This window comes from Ceratotherium simum, chromosome 29, assembly GCF_057802395.1.
Source record: "Ceratotherium simum simum isolate JZ-2026a chromosome 29, ASM5780239v1, whole genome shotgun sequence".
NCBI lineage: Eukaryota > Metazoa > Chordata > Mammalia > Perissodactyla > Rhinocerotidae > Ceratotherium > Ceratotherium simum.
Genome location: NC_141928.1, coordinates 8,658,263 through 8,672,811, shown reverse-complemented (window position 1 = coordinate 8,672,811; position 14,549 = coordinate 8,658,263). Strand labels below are relative to the sequence as shown.

The window sequence follows — 14,549 nt, the reverse complement described above, 5'->3', positions numbered from 1 at the left end:
CAAGAGGTTCATTATATTATTATGTTTTATACCTTACAAAGTATAATGTATGCTGTCATTCGTGTGTATCATAGTATTTAAAAAGAAAAGTGAAAAAAAGAGGAAAGATAAATGAAATGAAAATAAGGAGATACCTTTTGCCTAACATGGTGATTAAAGTGTTTATAGTGTTTATTTCTGGAATGATGAGATTATGGGCTGCTATTTTTCTTTTGGCTTAACTGTATTTTCCAAAAATTTTAAGATAATGGTCACATAATGTTTTTATATTTAAAAACTTATTTTTGGGGCTGGTCTGGTGGCGTAGTGGTTAAGTTTGCATGCTCTGCTTTGGCAGCTCGGGGTTCGTGAGTTCAGATCTCGGGTGCAGACCTATGCACTGCTCACCAAGCCATGCTGTGGCAGCATCCCACACACAAAATAGAGGAAGATGGGCACAGATGTTAGCTCAGCGCCAATCTTCCTCACAAAACAAAAACAAAACTGGGGGGCCCATGGCCTAGTGGTTAAGTTCTGTGCACTCCACATAGGCTGCCTGGGTTTGGTTCCAGGGCATGGACATACACCATTCATTAGCAGCCATGCTGTGGCAGTGACCCACATACAAAATAGAGGAAGATGGGCACAGATGGTAGCTCAGGGCGAATCTTCCTCAGCAAAAAATTTAAAAAGGCAATTAAAAAAATAATAAAAATATTTTTAATTCATAAAAAGTAAACTGCATATATAGCATGATTCCTTTTTTTAAAATACAACTACCTATGCCTATGTGTTTGTAAATGCAAACAAAAGGTGTCTGGAAGAATCCACTCGGGACTACTGGCAGTAGTTTCCCCTGGAGAGTGGATGTGGAGCAGGAGGAGTGGGTGCTACTTTCACTTTTTGCTTTATAAACTTCCAGGTTGTTTGCATTGGACTAATTTGGTAAGTTAATACCACTTTGTTTTTAATTGAAACAAAAGTCAGTGGCCCCCAAGGTCCAGTCTCCACACTGTGGAGACATAGCCCACCAGGCAGTGGGGAGGAGATGGCAGTGGGGGCGGCAAGTGTGGATGGGAAGCTTCCTGCCCATCTGGTGTCCCCTTCCATCTGTTTCCTGAGCCTCAGCCCCATCCCCACCCCTGGCCCTTCTCACACCTGACCCCACCCCACCCACTTGCGGACAGACAGAAACCGCTGAGCCTGTGAGCTGGGGCAGGGCAGTCACCGGGGAAGTCCAAGGAACTCCACTTCTGGCTCAGAGAAGAGAAGTCCCCTGCCCAAGTTCACTTAGCAGGCTGGAGGATGCACTAGGGGTGGGGGTGTCTTGTCCCCAGCCCTTCTCCCTGCCCCAGGCCAATGACCTGGCCTCCGCAAGTCAGAGGGTGCAGCAATGTATGTAAATATCAAATCACTGTGTTGTACACCTGAAACTAACATAATATAGTATGTCAATTATACTTCAAAAAAAGAAGAGAGTGTGGTAGCCCAGCTCTCGGACCAAATCCAGACCTGGAGGCACCCGCTCAGGCCTGCCATGTCTCCAGGCCCAGGTGACTCCAGGAGGCTCTGCTTTGGGGCTGGCTTCCCCTTCCTGGGCCCCAAAACAATAACAACCACTTCAAAAATAATAATGAAAATATGAAAAACAGCAGCTCCTGTGTGTTGGGTGCTTTCTCCTGTGCGAAGCCCTTTGCAAACATATCTCATTGAATCCTTAAAATAATCTATGATATGGGTTCTACTGTTACCCCGCTTTCCAGAGGGAGAAAATGAGGCTGGAGAGTGCACAGAAGCCCGAGCTGGGATTCCCCCGGGGCCGGCCTGCTCAAAGCCCCAGGCCTGCCCCACACCCACACCAGCACCTTCACGGATGGGCCAGTCCTGGTGCCACTCCCTGAGCCTGCCTGGACCAGATCCTCCCCACCAGTTCCTCCCCCGTGGGCTGGGGGAGATGGCCTCTCCTTCAGCCCTTCCTGCCCTAGGATGGGGGCCTGGTGTGGCCCCCCGCCCCCGCCACTTCTTACCCCTTAGCAATCTTTGCGCTGTTAGGACTTTTCCCTTCCACAGTCTTGGCGAGAGCCCTCAGAGAACTCACCTGCTACCCCAGCTCCCAATTTACAGAGACTGAAACCAAGGCCCATAGAGGGGACAGGACTTGCCCAAGACTCCCCACTGGGTCCCAGGCAGAGCCAGGGTGGGAGCCAGGCCTGGGGACTCCAGCGTCTCTCCCTCTGGGCAGAGAAGGAGCCCCCGGAGGGAGTGGCCTCTGGAAGGGACGCCAGCCAGAATCGCTGGCAGGTGAGGACCTGCACATGGTGGCTGCTCCACAACCACATGTTCCCAAGGCCTGGGCACTGGGTCTGGGACCAGGAAGTACCTGGTTCTTCACAAACAGAGTATGGAGTAGTCAGGCTGGCCCCCGGGCCCACGGGTACCTGGAAGAACCCACATTCCTTTGCTCACCTGGCTAGATGAGGTTTGAGTGTGAGTCCCTGGCCCAACCCCAAGATCCTTCTGAGAGGAGAGGCCCCTTAAGATACCTCCAGGCTGTGAGGCTCACCTGGCTTGCCATCGTCCTCAGGAGAAAGTAAGCGGGTCCCCAGGAGGGGACAACAGAGCCAGGGTGTGGACAGGAAAAGAGGCCCAGAGAGGGACTACACACCAAGACCCCCCATACACACTCCCCAGGGCTGGGAGGAGGCTCCGGTCCCCCACTTAGCTCCCAGCAGCTGCGGGAACTGAGGTAGCAGAGGAGAGGGGTCCTCAGAGAGCCTTCAGCAGGCCCCAAACCAGTCACCAGACCAGCCAGGGGTCAACGTCATCGCCTGGAGGAAGTGACTGGTGGATTGCTACTGCCCAGTCACCACCCGGAAAGACACACTACGTGGGCCAGCCCAACAATACACACCTCACCCAGGGGCAGGGCCAGGACAGAGGTGACTGTGCACTGGGCCCAATGGCAGGGCCAGCATCTGCGTCAGGTGGGAGATGAAGCAGGAGGAGGCAGCAACCTCCTGGCAAGGGGCTGAGTTCAAATCCCATCAGGGCCTGCTGGGAGCAGGGAGACAGCCGATCTCACATATCAAGTGCTCGCCCTGGCAACAGGCACTTGACAGGTGCCATCTGTCTGAATTCATACAATCCTGTAAGGTAGGAACTACTTCAATACCTTTTTTTAATGTTAGTGCCGTCGAGTTGATTTCAATTCCTAGCGACCCTGTGGACGGCAGAGCAGACCCCTGCCCGCTCCTTTTGCGCCACCCTCTCACCTTCCGGGCTGTATCAGACAATGCTCCGCTGCTATTCACAGGGTTTTCATGGCCAAGTTTTCTGGAAGTGGGTGGCCACTACGTCCTTCTTCCTAGTCTGGAAGCTCTGCTGAAACCTGTCCACCATGGGTGACCCTGCCGGTATTTGAAATACCACTGGCATAGCTTTCAGCATCACGGCAACACGCAGCCGCCACAGTGTGACAACCAACAGATGGATTGGGTGGGGTGAGGTGCTTCCCTAACCTGGAAACGAACCCGGGCCGTGGCAGTGAGAGCACACAATCTTAACCGCTAGAACCCCAGGGCTGACTTTTACAGATGAAGAAACTGAGGCCTGGAGAAAAACACTAGTCTCCAGGGTCCCACAGCAGGAAGTGGAGCCAGAATGAGGCCAGGTCTGACTCCAAGCCCTCCCTTGGAGCCCAGAAGTTCCCCACCAACCTCCTGCCTGCCAGGTCACACTCCACCTTTTTTTTGTGTGTGTGTGTGAGGAAGATCAGCCCTGAGCTAACATCTGATGCCAATCCTCCTCTTTTTTTCGCTGAGGAAGACTGGCCCTGAGCTAACATCCGTGCCCATCTTCCTCTACTTTATGTGGGACGCCGCCATAGCATGGCACGACAAGCAGTGCGTCGGTGCACACCCAGGATCCGAACTGGCGAACCCCGGGCCGCTGCAGCGGAGTGCGTGCGCTTAACCGCTTGCACCACCCGGCCGGCCCCTCACATCCCACGCTTACCTCTGCCTAACACCTGCCCAGACACTGGCCACTGCCAGGCCAGCAGCTGTGGTTCGGCTGCCAGCATGCTCCCTCCTACCGCAGTGCTCCCGGCTTCCCCAGCTCAGGGCCCTCCCCCCTCCTCCCACACTTGCAGAGCCTTCTGGGCCCGCCTGGCACTGGGTAGGGGGAGGCAGGGCACAGGAGGCAATGCTGTGGGCCGGGTGCCAGGCCTCCAGCCTCTCCTGAGAAGGCTGGGGCAGGAGGGGGAGCGTGCCAGGTCACTCAGACTCCCCGCCAAGACCGGCTACATAATTTGTGGGGTCCAGTGCAAAATAAAAACTCCTTGATAAAAAAAACTAGTAAGAATTTCCAGTGGGCAACAGCAGAGCATTAAGCTAAGCAGAGGGCCCCGGGCAACTGCACAGGTCATACGCCCATGAAGGGGGCCCTGACCCTTGGAGCCGGAAGCTCAAACCCCAGGTCTCCATCCCAGCTGAGAGCCTGAGGTCCTCCATTAGTCTCCTGGTATCCAGATGAAAGAAGGAAGGTGGGAGAGAGGGGAGGAAAGAGAGAGGAAGGAAAGAAGGAAGGAGGGAGGGAGGGATGGTGAAGTCCCCTGGTGTAGGCCCTGAGGCTCAGGCTCAGCTCTTAGACCTTGGACTGCATCCTGGCTCATCTGTAAAATAGGCCCACACTGGCCCCCCTCCCAGGGTGACTGCACGCCCTTGCTACCTGTTTGCTGGTGGGTCTGCTTTTCCCACTTTACAGGTGAGGAAACTGAAGCTCAGAGCCTGGGAACCACCCTCCCCTTCCCTTCTTGCAGTGTAATGAAATCCAGAGCTAACAGGGAATTAACTGGCAAAGTCCTTGGAATCAGACCACAGACCAGGGAGGTGACACGGGGTGGAGGAATTTCCTTCCCACCCCGAGTCGTTTCCTCCCTGGCCCCAGATTCCCCTCCCACTGGGTACAGGGTGGTGGTCGCTCCCATGGAAACCTCTGAGTTGGGCATTTCCTGGGCCGAGTGCAGCCAGGGGCCAGACTCCCTGACCTGGTGGGGAATAGGGTAGGCTCTTGGGAAAGAAACACGCAGGCAGATTAAATGGCCAGAAGCCCAGCCAGCTGTGGGTCTGGGGAGGGACCCCAGGACTCAGCCTGCCCTCAAATCAACAGTTTATGGGTTTGTGTCAGGGAGAGGAGCCCCAATCCCCACCCTCAGACATGTGACCACACTTGAGATAGGCTTCCAGAAAACACGTTTACCCGTACACTCCAGAGGTGGCCCTGGCAGTCACAGTACAAAGACTCCTTCGCCTAACAAACCCCAAGCTCTAGGTTGCCCTGAGCGGACAACCAGCCCAGGAAGTGTGGCACCAAAGGCGGGTGGCGGCGGGGAGGGGTATGGAGAGGGAGGACGAGGGCTGGTGCAAGGTCGAAGGTCATGATGCTGGTGAGTCGCGGGCCATCAGCCCCAGGGGCAAAGGCCACTGGACAGACCCAGAAGTGGGATGAACCCCAAAATGAAGATTCAATTACTGAGGGAGAGGGGGTGGGGAGGAGGGTATAAAGGTCGTCAAGGCCTCCCTCTTCTCCCCGCTAAGTCCGGAGGCCTGCGATGGCTCCAAGTGTCCCCAGGGTTGGGCAGGAAGGGACGCAGGTCCACGTGGCATGTGGCAGGATCCATAAATTAAATGTTTTTGGTGGAGTGTGGATGGAACGGAGGCCCCGTGAAGGCATTGTGGCCGGCTGGGTGGTGGTGCTACTGGGTCCTCCAGGACGGGTGGGCGAACACGATGGGCCTCTGCTTGGCCCAGCGGGAGAACACGGCCTTCTCAGTGATGAAGCGGTGGGCGCTGCGGGGCGCCCGCTCGTGTGCCAGGTACATCTGACACTCGTCCAGCCGACCCTTCTCGAAGTAGTGGTAAGGCACCGACGGGTGGCTCTCCTCCCTGCGAAGGGGAACAGGGACAGGTGTGGGGCACCAGAACTTGCCCGCCTCCCGCCAGACCCTGCCCCCCTCATCAGGTACGACGGGCCCACGGAGCCCATGCCTGGTCCCAGCGTAGGCCAGGACAGACGGGAGGAGCAGGGCAGGCTGCAGATCCCAAAGGCCAAGCTTTGAGCCCTGATTCCGCCTCTGGCAAGCCAGTTGACTCTAGGCCAGAGATGGACCCCATGAGCCTCTAACCCATCTGCAAAATGGGGTTGGTGAGATCCACCTTCTAGGCTGAGTCCTTAGGTCAAAAAAGATGAAGACTGCACAGCACCTTGCTGGTGGTGGGCTCACAGTGAGGGATCCTCATTCCCCGTGGTACAGGGCTGCCAGCCCTGCATGCCCACCTACTCATTGGCACTGTGCACGCTGGAGGCCTGGCCAGGTGCCATGGCAGAGGGCACACTGGTTCCTGCCATCTCACCCATGTGCTCAACAAACAGCTTCCAAAAAGAACAGAGGGTGAAGATGTGGGACCCTTTCTGAACTTGTTACAATACTATTGAAATATAATAATATCAAAAGGAAATGTAATACATCACTGACACATATATCAGCCCCAGTGTTGTGGTAACCACTTGGGAGATTATTCTCTCTAAATGTTTCCACAATCTTCTGAGGAAGGTATGTTATTTTCTTTACACACGAGGACATGGAGGCCCTGGGAGGCGGTGTGACCTGTCCAGGACCACACTGGCAGAGCGGAGGCTGAATCCTTTCTCACTGGGCACTGGGCTCGAGGGGTGTCTGTGCCCCAGCCACCCACCGGGAAGCCCACACACCCTGCGCCCCACAGCTCCTAGATCCCCTGGTGGGAGGCCTGGGCAGGGAGCCCACAGTCCTTCCGGCCTCCCCAGGTCCCCTCCTGCCCAGGGCCGGGCTGGCCTGACCTGCAGTAGCTGTCGCTGACCATCCCGTAGACCACGATCTCCTCGCAGAGCTCCAGGGCGAGGATCATGGTGAACCAGCCAGTGCTGAGAAAGGAGCCTGACTGTCTCCTGGCAGGGAGGGGAAACGCAGTCAGCTGGGCCGCTGCCCCCACTCAACCTGGAGCAAGGGGCTGTGCGGTAGCCTCAGCCTCAGCTCTCTCAAGGCAGAGCACTGGTTACCCTCCCAGCCGAGGGGCCCTCACCTGGACCCCTAGAGAGGGGGCCCTGAGGGAGGGTGGGGAGCGGACAGAGCCAGCCCACGGTCAGCTGTGGGCAAGAGGTGGGGCTGGATGCAAACCCAGGTCTGTTCAACACCCTACCACCCACGCAGGGCTTGAGCAAACCCCCCGGGTGATGGCATGGGGCCCTGGCCACATCTTCTCCGGATCTAAGGGACCTAGCTTGGGGAGACAGTGGTTGAAAGTGGGGAAGAGAGCTATCTGGAGTCCAGTGGTCTTTGATTCGAACCCTGAATCTGCTCTGGGGTATCAGGTTTGCTCATGAACCTCTCTGAGCCTCAGTGACCCATCTGTGAAATGGGGATAATTGTAGGTGGTTATGGGGAAGGAACACTGTCAGCCCAGCACCCCCATGCCCCACACCCAACCTGGAGCAAGGGACTGTGTGGCCACCCCAGGCCTCAACGCTCTCAAAGCACTAGCACTGGTTACTCTCCCAGCTGAGGGCCAGTCACCTCCACCTCTATACAGGGGTTATGGGGTGGTTCATTCATTCAAACCGAGCCCCTCCCAGGCCCTGTGCTGGCCAGGAACCCACCACACCCAGGAACACCAGTTCTTAAGGAAGGGCACAGCTGAGAACACAGGAAACAAAAGGAATGGGATAAAGACTGTCAGGGGGGAGGTGCTCCTTCAGATGGGGTGGTCAGGGAGGGATTCTCTGAGGTGACATTCTATCCAGACCTCAACGGCAAGAAGGAGTCAGTCATGGGGCGATTTGGGGGCAGAACTCTCCAGGCGGAAGGAATGCCATGTGTGAAGGCCTGCAGGTGAGAACCAGTGTGGATGACTGAGGAAGCCCCGACAGCCAGTGTGGCTGCAGGAGGGTGAGTGAAGGGAGGCTAGGTCACAGAGGCAGGCAGGGGCCAGATCATACAAGGCTTGCCGGCCAGGTAAGGGGAGGAGGTGTGAGTCTGGACTTTATTCTCCATGTGAAGTGAAGCTGCTGGAGGGTTGAGGGCAGGCAACTGATGGGATGAATTCACTGGGGCGACTGGCGCTCAGACTGTGGGGGGGTGAGGGTGGCAGTGAGGGGTGGCACAAGGGTGGCGGAGGATGGTGGCTTCGGTCAAGGTGGCACCCGTGAGCAGAGAAGAAGATTCAAGAGCCCATAATATGTGGTAGGTAATGGAACGAGGGGAGTTGGGGGCAAAGCCCAAGTGCTTGGCTGGGAAAACTGGAGGCTGGCGGCTGTTTCTGGAGCTGGGGAGGTTGGGGGGGAGCCGGCGTGCGGAGGAGGAGGAGGCCGGCAGGAGTTGGAGTGCTCTCTTGGGTGTGGGATGAGATCTTGAATGCAGAGTGCTTAACCCAGTGCCTGGTGCATGAAGAGGGCTGTTAGTACTATAATTGTGACCTTTATTACCTGGAAGGGATGTCAGAGACCAGTTCAGATCTCAAAGCACCCCCTCCAGAGGGAAGAGCTCCCTGACACGGCCCCACGCTGGGCAGTGCTCCCCATCCTGTGCTCCCAAGGCCGAATGCCCCTCACCACCATTTGGGACACCTGATCTATGTGACGATCTGATGAAGGACAGGCCCTCTGATTCCTGCCCCCCAGTGGAGGGCAGGACCAGTCTGCTTCCATCACTGCTGACCGCCAGCGCCTGATGAGGCAGACCAGCGATGGATAAGAAGCTCCTCAAGAAGGCAGCCCCAGGCTCACCGGTTCTTGCCCGTCTCGTCCTGGAAGACCTGGTCGCAGTACGCCATCATGCGCTCGGTGAAGGTGAACACCTGCAGGCCCGGGTACATCTGGGTGAGCTGCAGCAGCATGCGGTAGGTGCGGCCACCGAGCGCCCGGTCCATGTGCCTGCCCTGGCCCCACACCACGTAGAGCGTGTCGCGGGCCTGCTGGAAGTAGTGTGAGTAGTTGCGCAGCAGCAGTGGCACGCTTGTGTGCGAGATCACGCGCAGGGTGCTGCGCCGGCCCACGTCTGCCTCAAAGCCCACAGTGGGCGCCTGGTTCATGCGCAGCACGCACTCAGCACCATCAATCTCAGCGCCCAGGCCCGAGCCCAGCATCTGGCCGGAGCTGGACACCACGGCACAGCTGCGGCACGGTTCTCGGACTAGCGGCTGCAGGGGGAGGGAGATAGGGAGAGAAAGGCATGGGCACAAAGCTTCCAGCCCCTGCTCCTCCACCCAATACCACCTACTGACCCCTCATGACCCCTATATCAGCTCCAAGTACTTTATCAACCCATTTTGCAGATAAGGAAACTAAGGTTCGGCAGGTGGAGTGACTTTCCCAAGGTTATACGGAGAGCAAGTGGCAGAGCTAAGATTCTGTGTTCAGAGCCCCGTGCTTCCTCATCAGCCATATCCGTGGCCCTTGTCCCTGTTGCTGAGGACCTAAAAGGCCCTACCTCATGGGTTCCTTATTCGGTTCCATGAGCAAATATTTACAAAGCACTTACAGCAGCACCTGGCAAAGACCAGGTGTCATAAATGTGTTTGTTAAGTAATCATGAACCTCAGCTCTTCAGAATCACTCCCTCCTCTGCCCCAGCCCCACTCACGTTGTGAGTGGAGGTTGTGCCCAATCTACAAGTAAAAGCAGAGTCTTTAGTGCCCAGGACAGGGCTGGGAACCTCTGGTCCTGAGCCTGAATCCTGGCGCTGCCCCTTCCTAGCTGTGTGGCCTTAGGCAGGTCACTTTGCCTCTCTGAGCCTCAATTCCCTCATCTGTACAATGGGGATGAAAACAGTATCTACTTGACCAGGTTGTGAGGATTCAATTAAAAATGCCAGGAGAGTGATGGGCACAGACCTAGGGCACAGTGAGGGCCCAACTCCCATCTCCTTGTCCCCCAAGAGGCGGAAGCTCAGCCAAAAAGCCTGCAAATCTTCACTGGGAGTCAGGGGCCAAGGCTCCCAGAAAAGGACTTGCTCCCCACCCCATGCCTCTGAGCCCTCCTGGGGGAGGCCTGTAAAGGATGTGGGAACATTAATTCCAATCAATAAAAGACACACTGTCGTACCCCACTCAGGGACATTTTTATCTGACATAATCTTGATTTAAGGACTCGTAGGCTCATTTTCCACACCCCAGCAATGAAAAACAAGACTTCCTTATTCTGCCCTCAGTGTGAGCCTCTCCTGACACCTGGAGTCTGTTCAGATCCGAGGTCGCCGCTGGCCCCAGGAGGTGTTCTGCTTGTCCCGCACAAGGTCTTTAAAATATTTAATGAATCCCTAGTTTATTAAATCAGTCCTTTTGACATTGAAAACTTGGATCTCCCACTTTTCTTAAAAAGAAAACAGAGGATCTGGCCACCCTGGGCCCATGTCCTCTGAGTGTCTGAAATGAACACTGGCCACCAGCACGGAAGACGGAATAGGATCCACCCTGCCCACCCCGCCCTTTGTCCCACCTGGCCAAACCTGGGGCCCTCAAGCTTGCTGCACTCCCCCCAGCAACAGTTGTTTCTGCATCCTGATCAAATATTTATACAGCACCTGATCTGAACACTGTCCGTGAATCATCTAGCTGGACAGAGGCAGAAACTGCATTGATCGTCTTTTACAGATGAGGAGGCAAGTGACTCAGAGGAATGAAGACTTGAAATAGGTCTTCTCCAAGCCAGGGGCCCTGAGTGCACCTCCCTCTGACCAACACGCAGAAAGCCATCCAACTCAGAACTGGGAGCTTTCTGCCTGGGTATCAACGCGGGAAGCCTTTGAGAAACCTGCCATGTGCGGCCCCTGAAATCAGGGTGATGGGTGGAAAGTGCTCTGAAGTGCACCCGGCAGAGCAAGCATGGGGAGGTGGGCGCCGTGGGGCAGGGGCCACAGCTGCCTCGTCACCCCTGGGCTCCCATGTCCCTGTGTCCCCATGAGAGAGAGCGCTCTGGGCTTGACATGACTTTTATCTGTGTCATCTTTATTCCCAGAAGTGATCAGCACAAGGCAGGACATGCCCAACACACCAAATACACACTTGTTGAATGAATGCATTGTCTGTGTAGACAGTTTAGAAATCTAAAGATGCACAGAACGCACCTATCCTCACCATGTGATGGTGTCTGTCTCCCCCACTGGACTGGGAGCTCCAGGTGGCCAGCTACCCTGTCTCACCTTTTTTATCCCCTGTACCCAGTTGAGATCAGCCAGGCAATATCTGTTGAATATTTCCTCTTAGAACTTGGGGCTCAGAGAGGACAAGTGACTGGTCAACATCACACAGCTGGTGAGCAGAGTAGCCAAGCCGGGGGTCCAGGTTGGCCTGGCATGAGCCCAGTTCTTACTACCTGTCACAGAGTTGGGGGGGGCAGGCTGGCAGTCTTGGCTGAACCTGCCCTTGACATGTTGCTCAGAAGACTCACCTTCCCATCTGGCACGCTGCTATAGCCACTGAAGTGCAGGGGCCCTGGCATGGTGGGCCTGAAGTTGGTAGAGAGGTGGGGGTCCAGGCAGGAGGCCAGGCAGAACGGCAGGCAGGCCCAGCAGCACAGAAGGATGTAGACGGCGGAGAAGCCCAAGGAGCACAGGATGACAAGCAGGAGCCGGCCCTGGGGGAGACAGCGGTCATGGGGTGGGGGTGGGGGTGCCTGAGGCTCCTAGAGGCTTCGCAGCGGGGGCTGCACCCCAGCCTCATGGGCTCAGGGCATGGGAGGCCCTGGAGATAAGGAAACCAATTTGGAGCGAAGTGTGTAGCTCAAGGCCACCTGATAAGAGAGCAGTATGGTGGGGCTTCACGTTCATAACCAGAAGCCTGGGTGCACTGTGCAGCCTTGGCTAGGACTCTCCACCTCTCTGGGCCCGTCTGCTCCTCCCGATAACACCCGCAGTGCGAGCTTACTGTGAGGACAGTGGTCAAAGTGCTCTGTATACTGTAAAGAGCTGTGCACATGAAGACAGGAGAGTGACCCATCAGAAGGGCAACCAGCCCCCTTCAGACCCTGGACTACTGAGGCTGCCAGTATGCCCATCCCCCGTCCCCTCCCCCTGCTGACTCAGTGGCCATCCTCCTGGCTAACGATCACGACCTGGGTCAGCAGTTCGGGTGAGTAAAGAGGACGGCAGGAGGGGATGTGAGGGAAACATCATTCAAGAACTGGTTTCAATAATTGAAATCTGCTGCCCAGAGGCTGCCACCTCCAGAAACCAAGTGCCAAAGGCCATTGCAACCAGGAAGCCCTCCTGACCCATTGGCCTGGGCCCAACCTGTGGCTGACTCTGCTGGCAGACCTAGTGAACGCCCCCACCAAGCCTTCAAGGAGGGGCTGCCTGCTGGGGAACACAACCCGGGGCTGCTATCGTGTGCTGGACCTGGTTACCACCTGTGTCTCTCTGCCCAAGGCACAGGTCCCTGGTGCCCCTCAGAACCACCTAGCAGCTGGCTGAGGCTCTTTGAAAACGAGAAATGGGAAAGCAGCCCCCCCATCCCTCCCAGGCATATCCTGCCAGAGGCCCACACTTTTCTGCCCACAAGTGTATCAGCTTCTAAAAATAAATCTCTGTGTGGCCAGCTGTGCGGGGGAGGGGTTCTGCCCCTGAGGCCTCAGGCTCTGCCTGGCATCTGCTCCCCTGCCCACAGGGACCCAGAGACCTTGATTCAGGCAGTTGTGGTTGACTCTCTCCAACATCCAGGGCTCTCCCACAACCACAGGGCTCCTGAATAAAGTCAAGAGCAGTTGACTGAACTTGCACACCATATCCCACACCCAGGTAGGCGCCTCACCTGGGGGACCTCGGGGATGCTCACAGGAGGTAGTACTATTATCTCCATTTTACAAGGGGAGGGGCAAGGCACTGAAACCAGAGAGGGAAGGCCACTTGCCTGGGGCCACACAGTCTGCCAGATCAGGGCTGGACTTTGAGGCCAGTATGCCCTTCTCGTCAGCTCAGGAGCAGTGGGGGCAGAAGTGACAGTCAGTTGTGGGGTGGAAGAGGCTACTGAGACTGCTGTGCCTGAAGCCACCTCTAAATCCCCAGCGAGCCTTCCTCCTTCCGCTACTTACCGGAGCCTTCATGCTGTCGCTGCTGCTCAGCAGCCAGGGGGCTGCTGTCTCCAGGGCTCGGGCTGAGAAGGGGCGGGAGCCGGGAACCTGCCAAGACCCAGAAACTCAGAGCTGGGTCCCAGGCCTCCGAGGAAACTGCTCAGGGAAACTGAGGCAGGGGAGGGTACAAGCCGGGGTCAAGGCAGATGGCTTCTGGGAATCAAACACCTTAAAGTCCCCAAACATCGGGCAGCACTATCCCCATCCTAAAGGAGCTGGAATGGTGACCTCTGGGAAATCTCCCACCAATCCAACCCCCATTGCGCAGAGGGGGAAGGAGAGGCAGGGAGGAGAGCCCTCGGCTCAAGGTCACCCATCGAGTCTGGGTCGGACAGAACCAGGAGCGCTGACTCCCACCGCATCCCTCCTACCTCACTGCCCGCGGGACGAATGGAGAGGCCTGGGGCGGGAGGGGACCGGGGATTTCCACCCCTCTCCCAGATTCCACCGCCCCCTCCCCGGACGCTAACCGGGCGGACAGGTTGGGGCGCGCCGGCTGCTCTCGATTCGTTGCTCGGAGCTCCATGGCCCGCGGGACGGGCGGGCCGGACTGGAAGCCGGTGCCCCGGGGCGGAGACGGCGCGGCCGCCGCAGCTTCTGGAGGCGGGAAGTCGAACGTGCGCGGCCTGCGGCGGGGGCGGGGTCTGCCGGGGCGGGGAGGGGACCGGCGCGCCCGGGGCGGGCCTGCGCGGCGGGGGAGGGACGTGCGTGGCAGGAGGAGAGGCCTCGGGGTGAGGGCCGGGGGCGGGGCCTCAGCAGCCGGGGGCGGGGACTGAGAGCGAGCGTCTACCCTTTTCCGCGCTCCTACGTTTCTCCCAAGCTCCCGCGGGGGTTGGGCGGCCTGTAGAGGAAAGACCTAGGTCGGAACCACTGCGCCTGGCTGCCTGGCCGTCGGGACTTGAGTTTCTCCTTTTCTGAAATTGGGGGGTGGGTAAGAAAATTAAGCAGGGACTTGGGTGTCGGGCAGCCCTGGGTTTCAAGCTGGTAGGGTTGCCAGATTTAGCAAGTAAGATACAGGACGCGCAGTTATATTGGAATTTCAGATAACGAATAATTATATTAAAAATCTGAAATTCCAGTTTCACTGGGCGTCCTATATTTTCTCTGGCAACCCTACCTGGGCTCTCCCTGGCCGTGTGACCTTCACTCGAGCCTCAGTTTTTCTCCTCCATGAAGTGGGGTTAATAACAGCACCTACAGCCCCATAAGAGATTGTAGGGGCAGCTCATGGCAGACCCAGGCAAGATTCGAACCCTGGGCAGTCTCACTCCAGAGCTGGGGCTCTGACCACCTACTTTCACCCCCCAAATGCCCCAAAGTGTCCTCCAAATCCAAGCCAACTCAGTCCAGGGCCCCTCTGGATTGCTGAAATGTGTCCCATTGGAAGGCTCAGATGGGGTCCCTCAGGGATT

General features: G+C 56.9%; 1 protein-coding gene across 2 annotated transcripts; it reads right to left on the bottom strand.

The window, feature by feature from the left end:
- Positions 1–5,214: 5,214 nt before the first annotated feature.
- On the bottom strand, positions 5,215–13,765 carry ST6GALNAC4 (ST6 N-acetylgalactosaminide alpha-2,6-sialyltransferase 4). Of its 2 annotated transcripts, none has more exons than XM_004423498.3 (6): positions 13,509–13,765; positions 13,099–13,185; positions 11,461–11,646; positions 8,800–9,212; positions 6,859–6,966; positions 5,215–5,924 (listed from the first exon to the last, which is right to left on the bottom strand). In XM_004423498.3, exons 2-6 carry the CDS (start codon positions 13,108–13,110, stop codon positions 5,735–5,737), a joined length of 909 nt encoding a protein of 302 aa, XP_004423555.1. In that variant the 5' UTR covers positions 13,111–13,185; positions 13,509–13,765; the 3' UTR covers positions 5,215–5,734. The 2 variants fall into 2 exon arrangements, with proteins under 2 accessions (XP_004423555.1, XP_014637667.1); XM_014782181.2 differs by having other exon boundaries at positions 13,608–13,765.
- Between the last annotated feature and the right edge of the window lie 784 nt (positions 13,766–14,549).

Excerpts from the sequence above, each read along its gene's own strand:
- ST6GALNAC4 (XM_004423498.3), bottom strand. Across the intron at positions 9,213-11,460 it reads GCAGCGTGCCAGATGGGAAG|CCGCTAGTCCGAGAACCGTG; the intron begins GTGAGTCTTCTG and ends CTCCCCCTGCAG. Across the intron at positions 5,925-6,858 it reads GTCAGCGACAGCTACTGCAG|GGAGGAGAGCCACCCGTCGG; the intron begins GTCAGGCCAGCC and ends TCCCCTTCGCAG.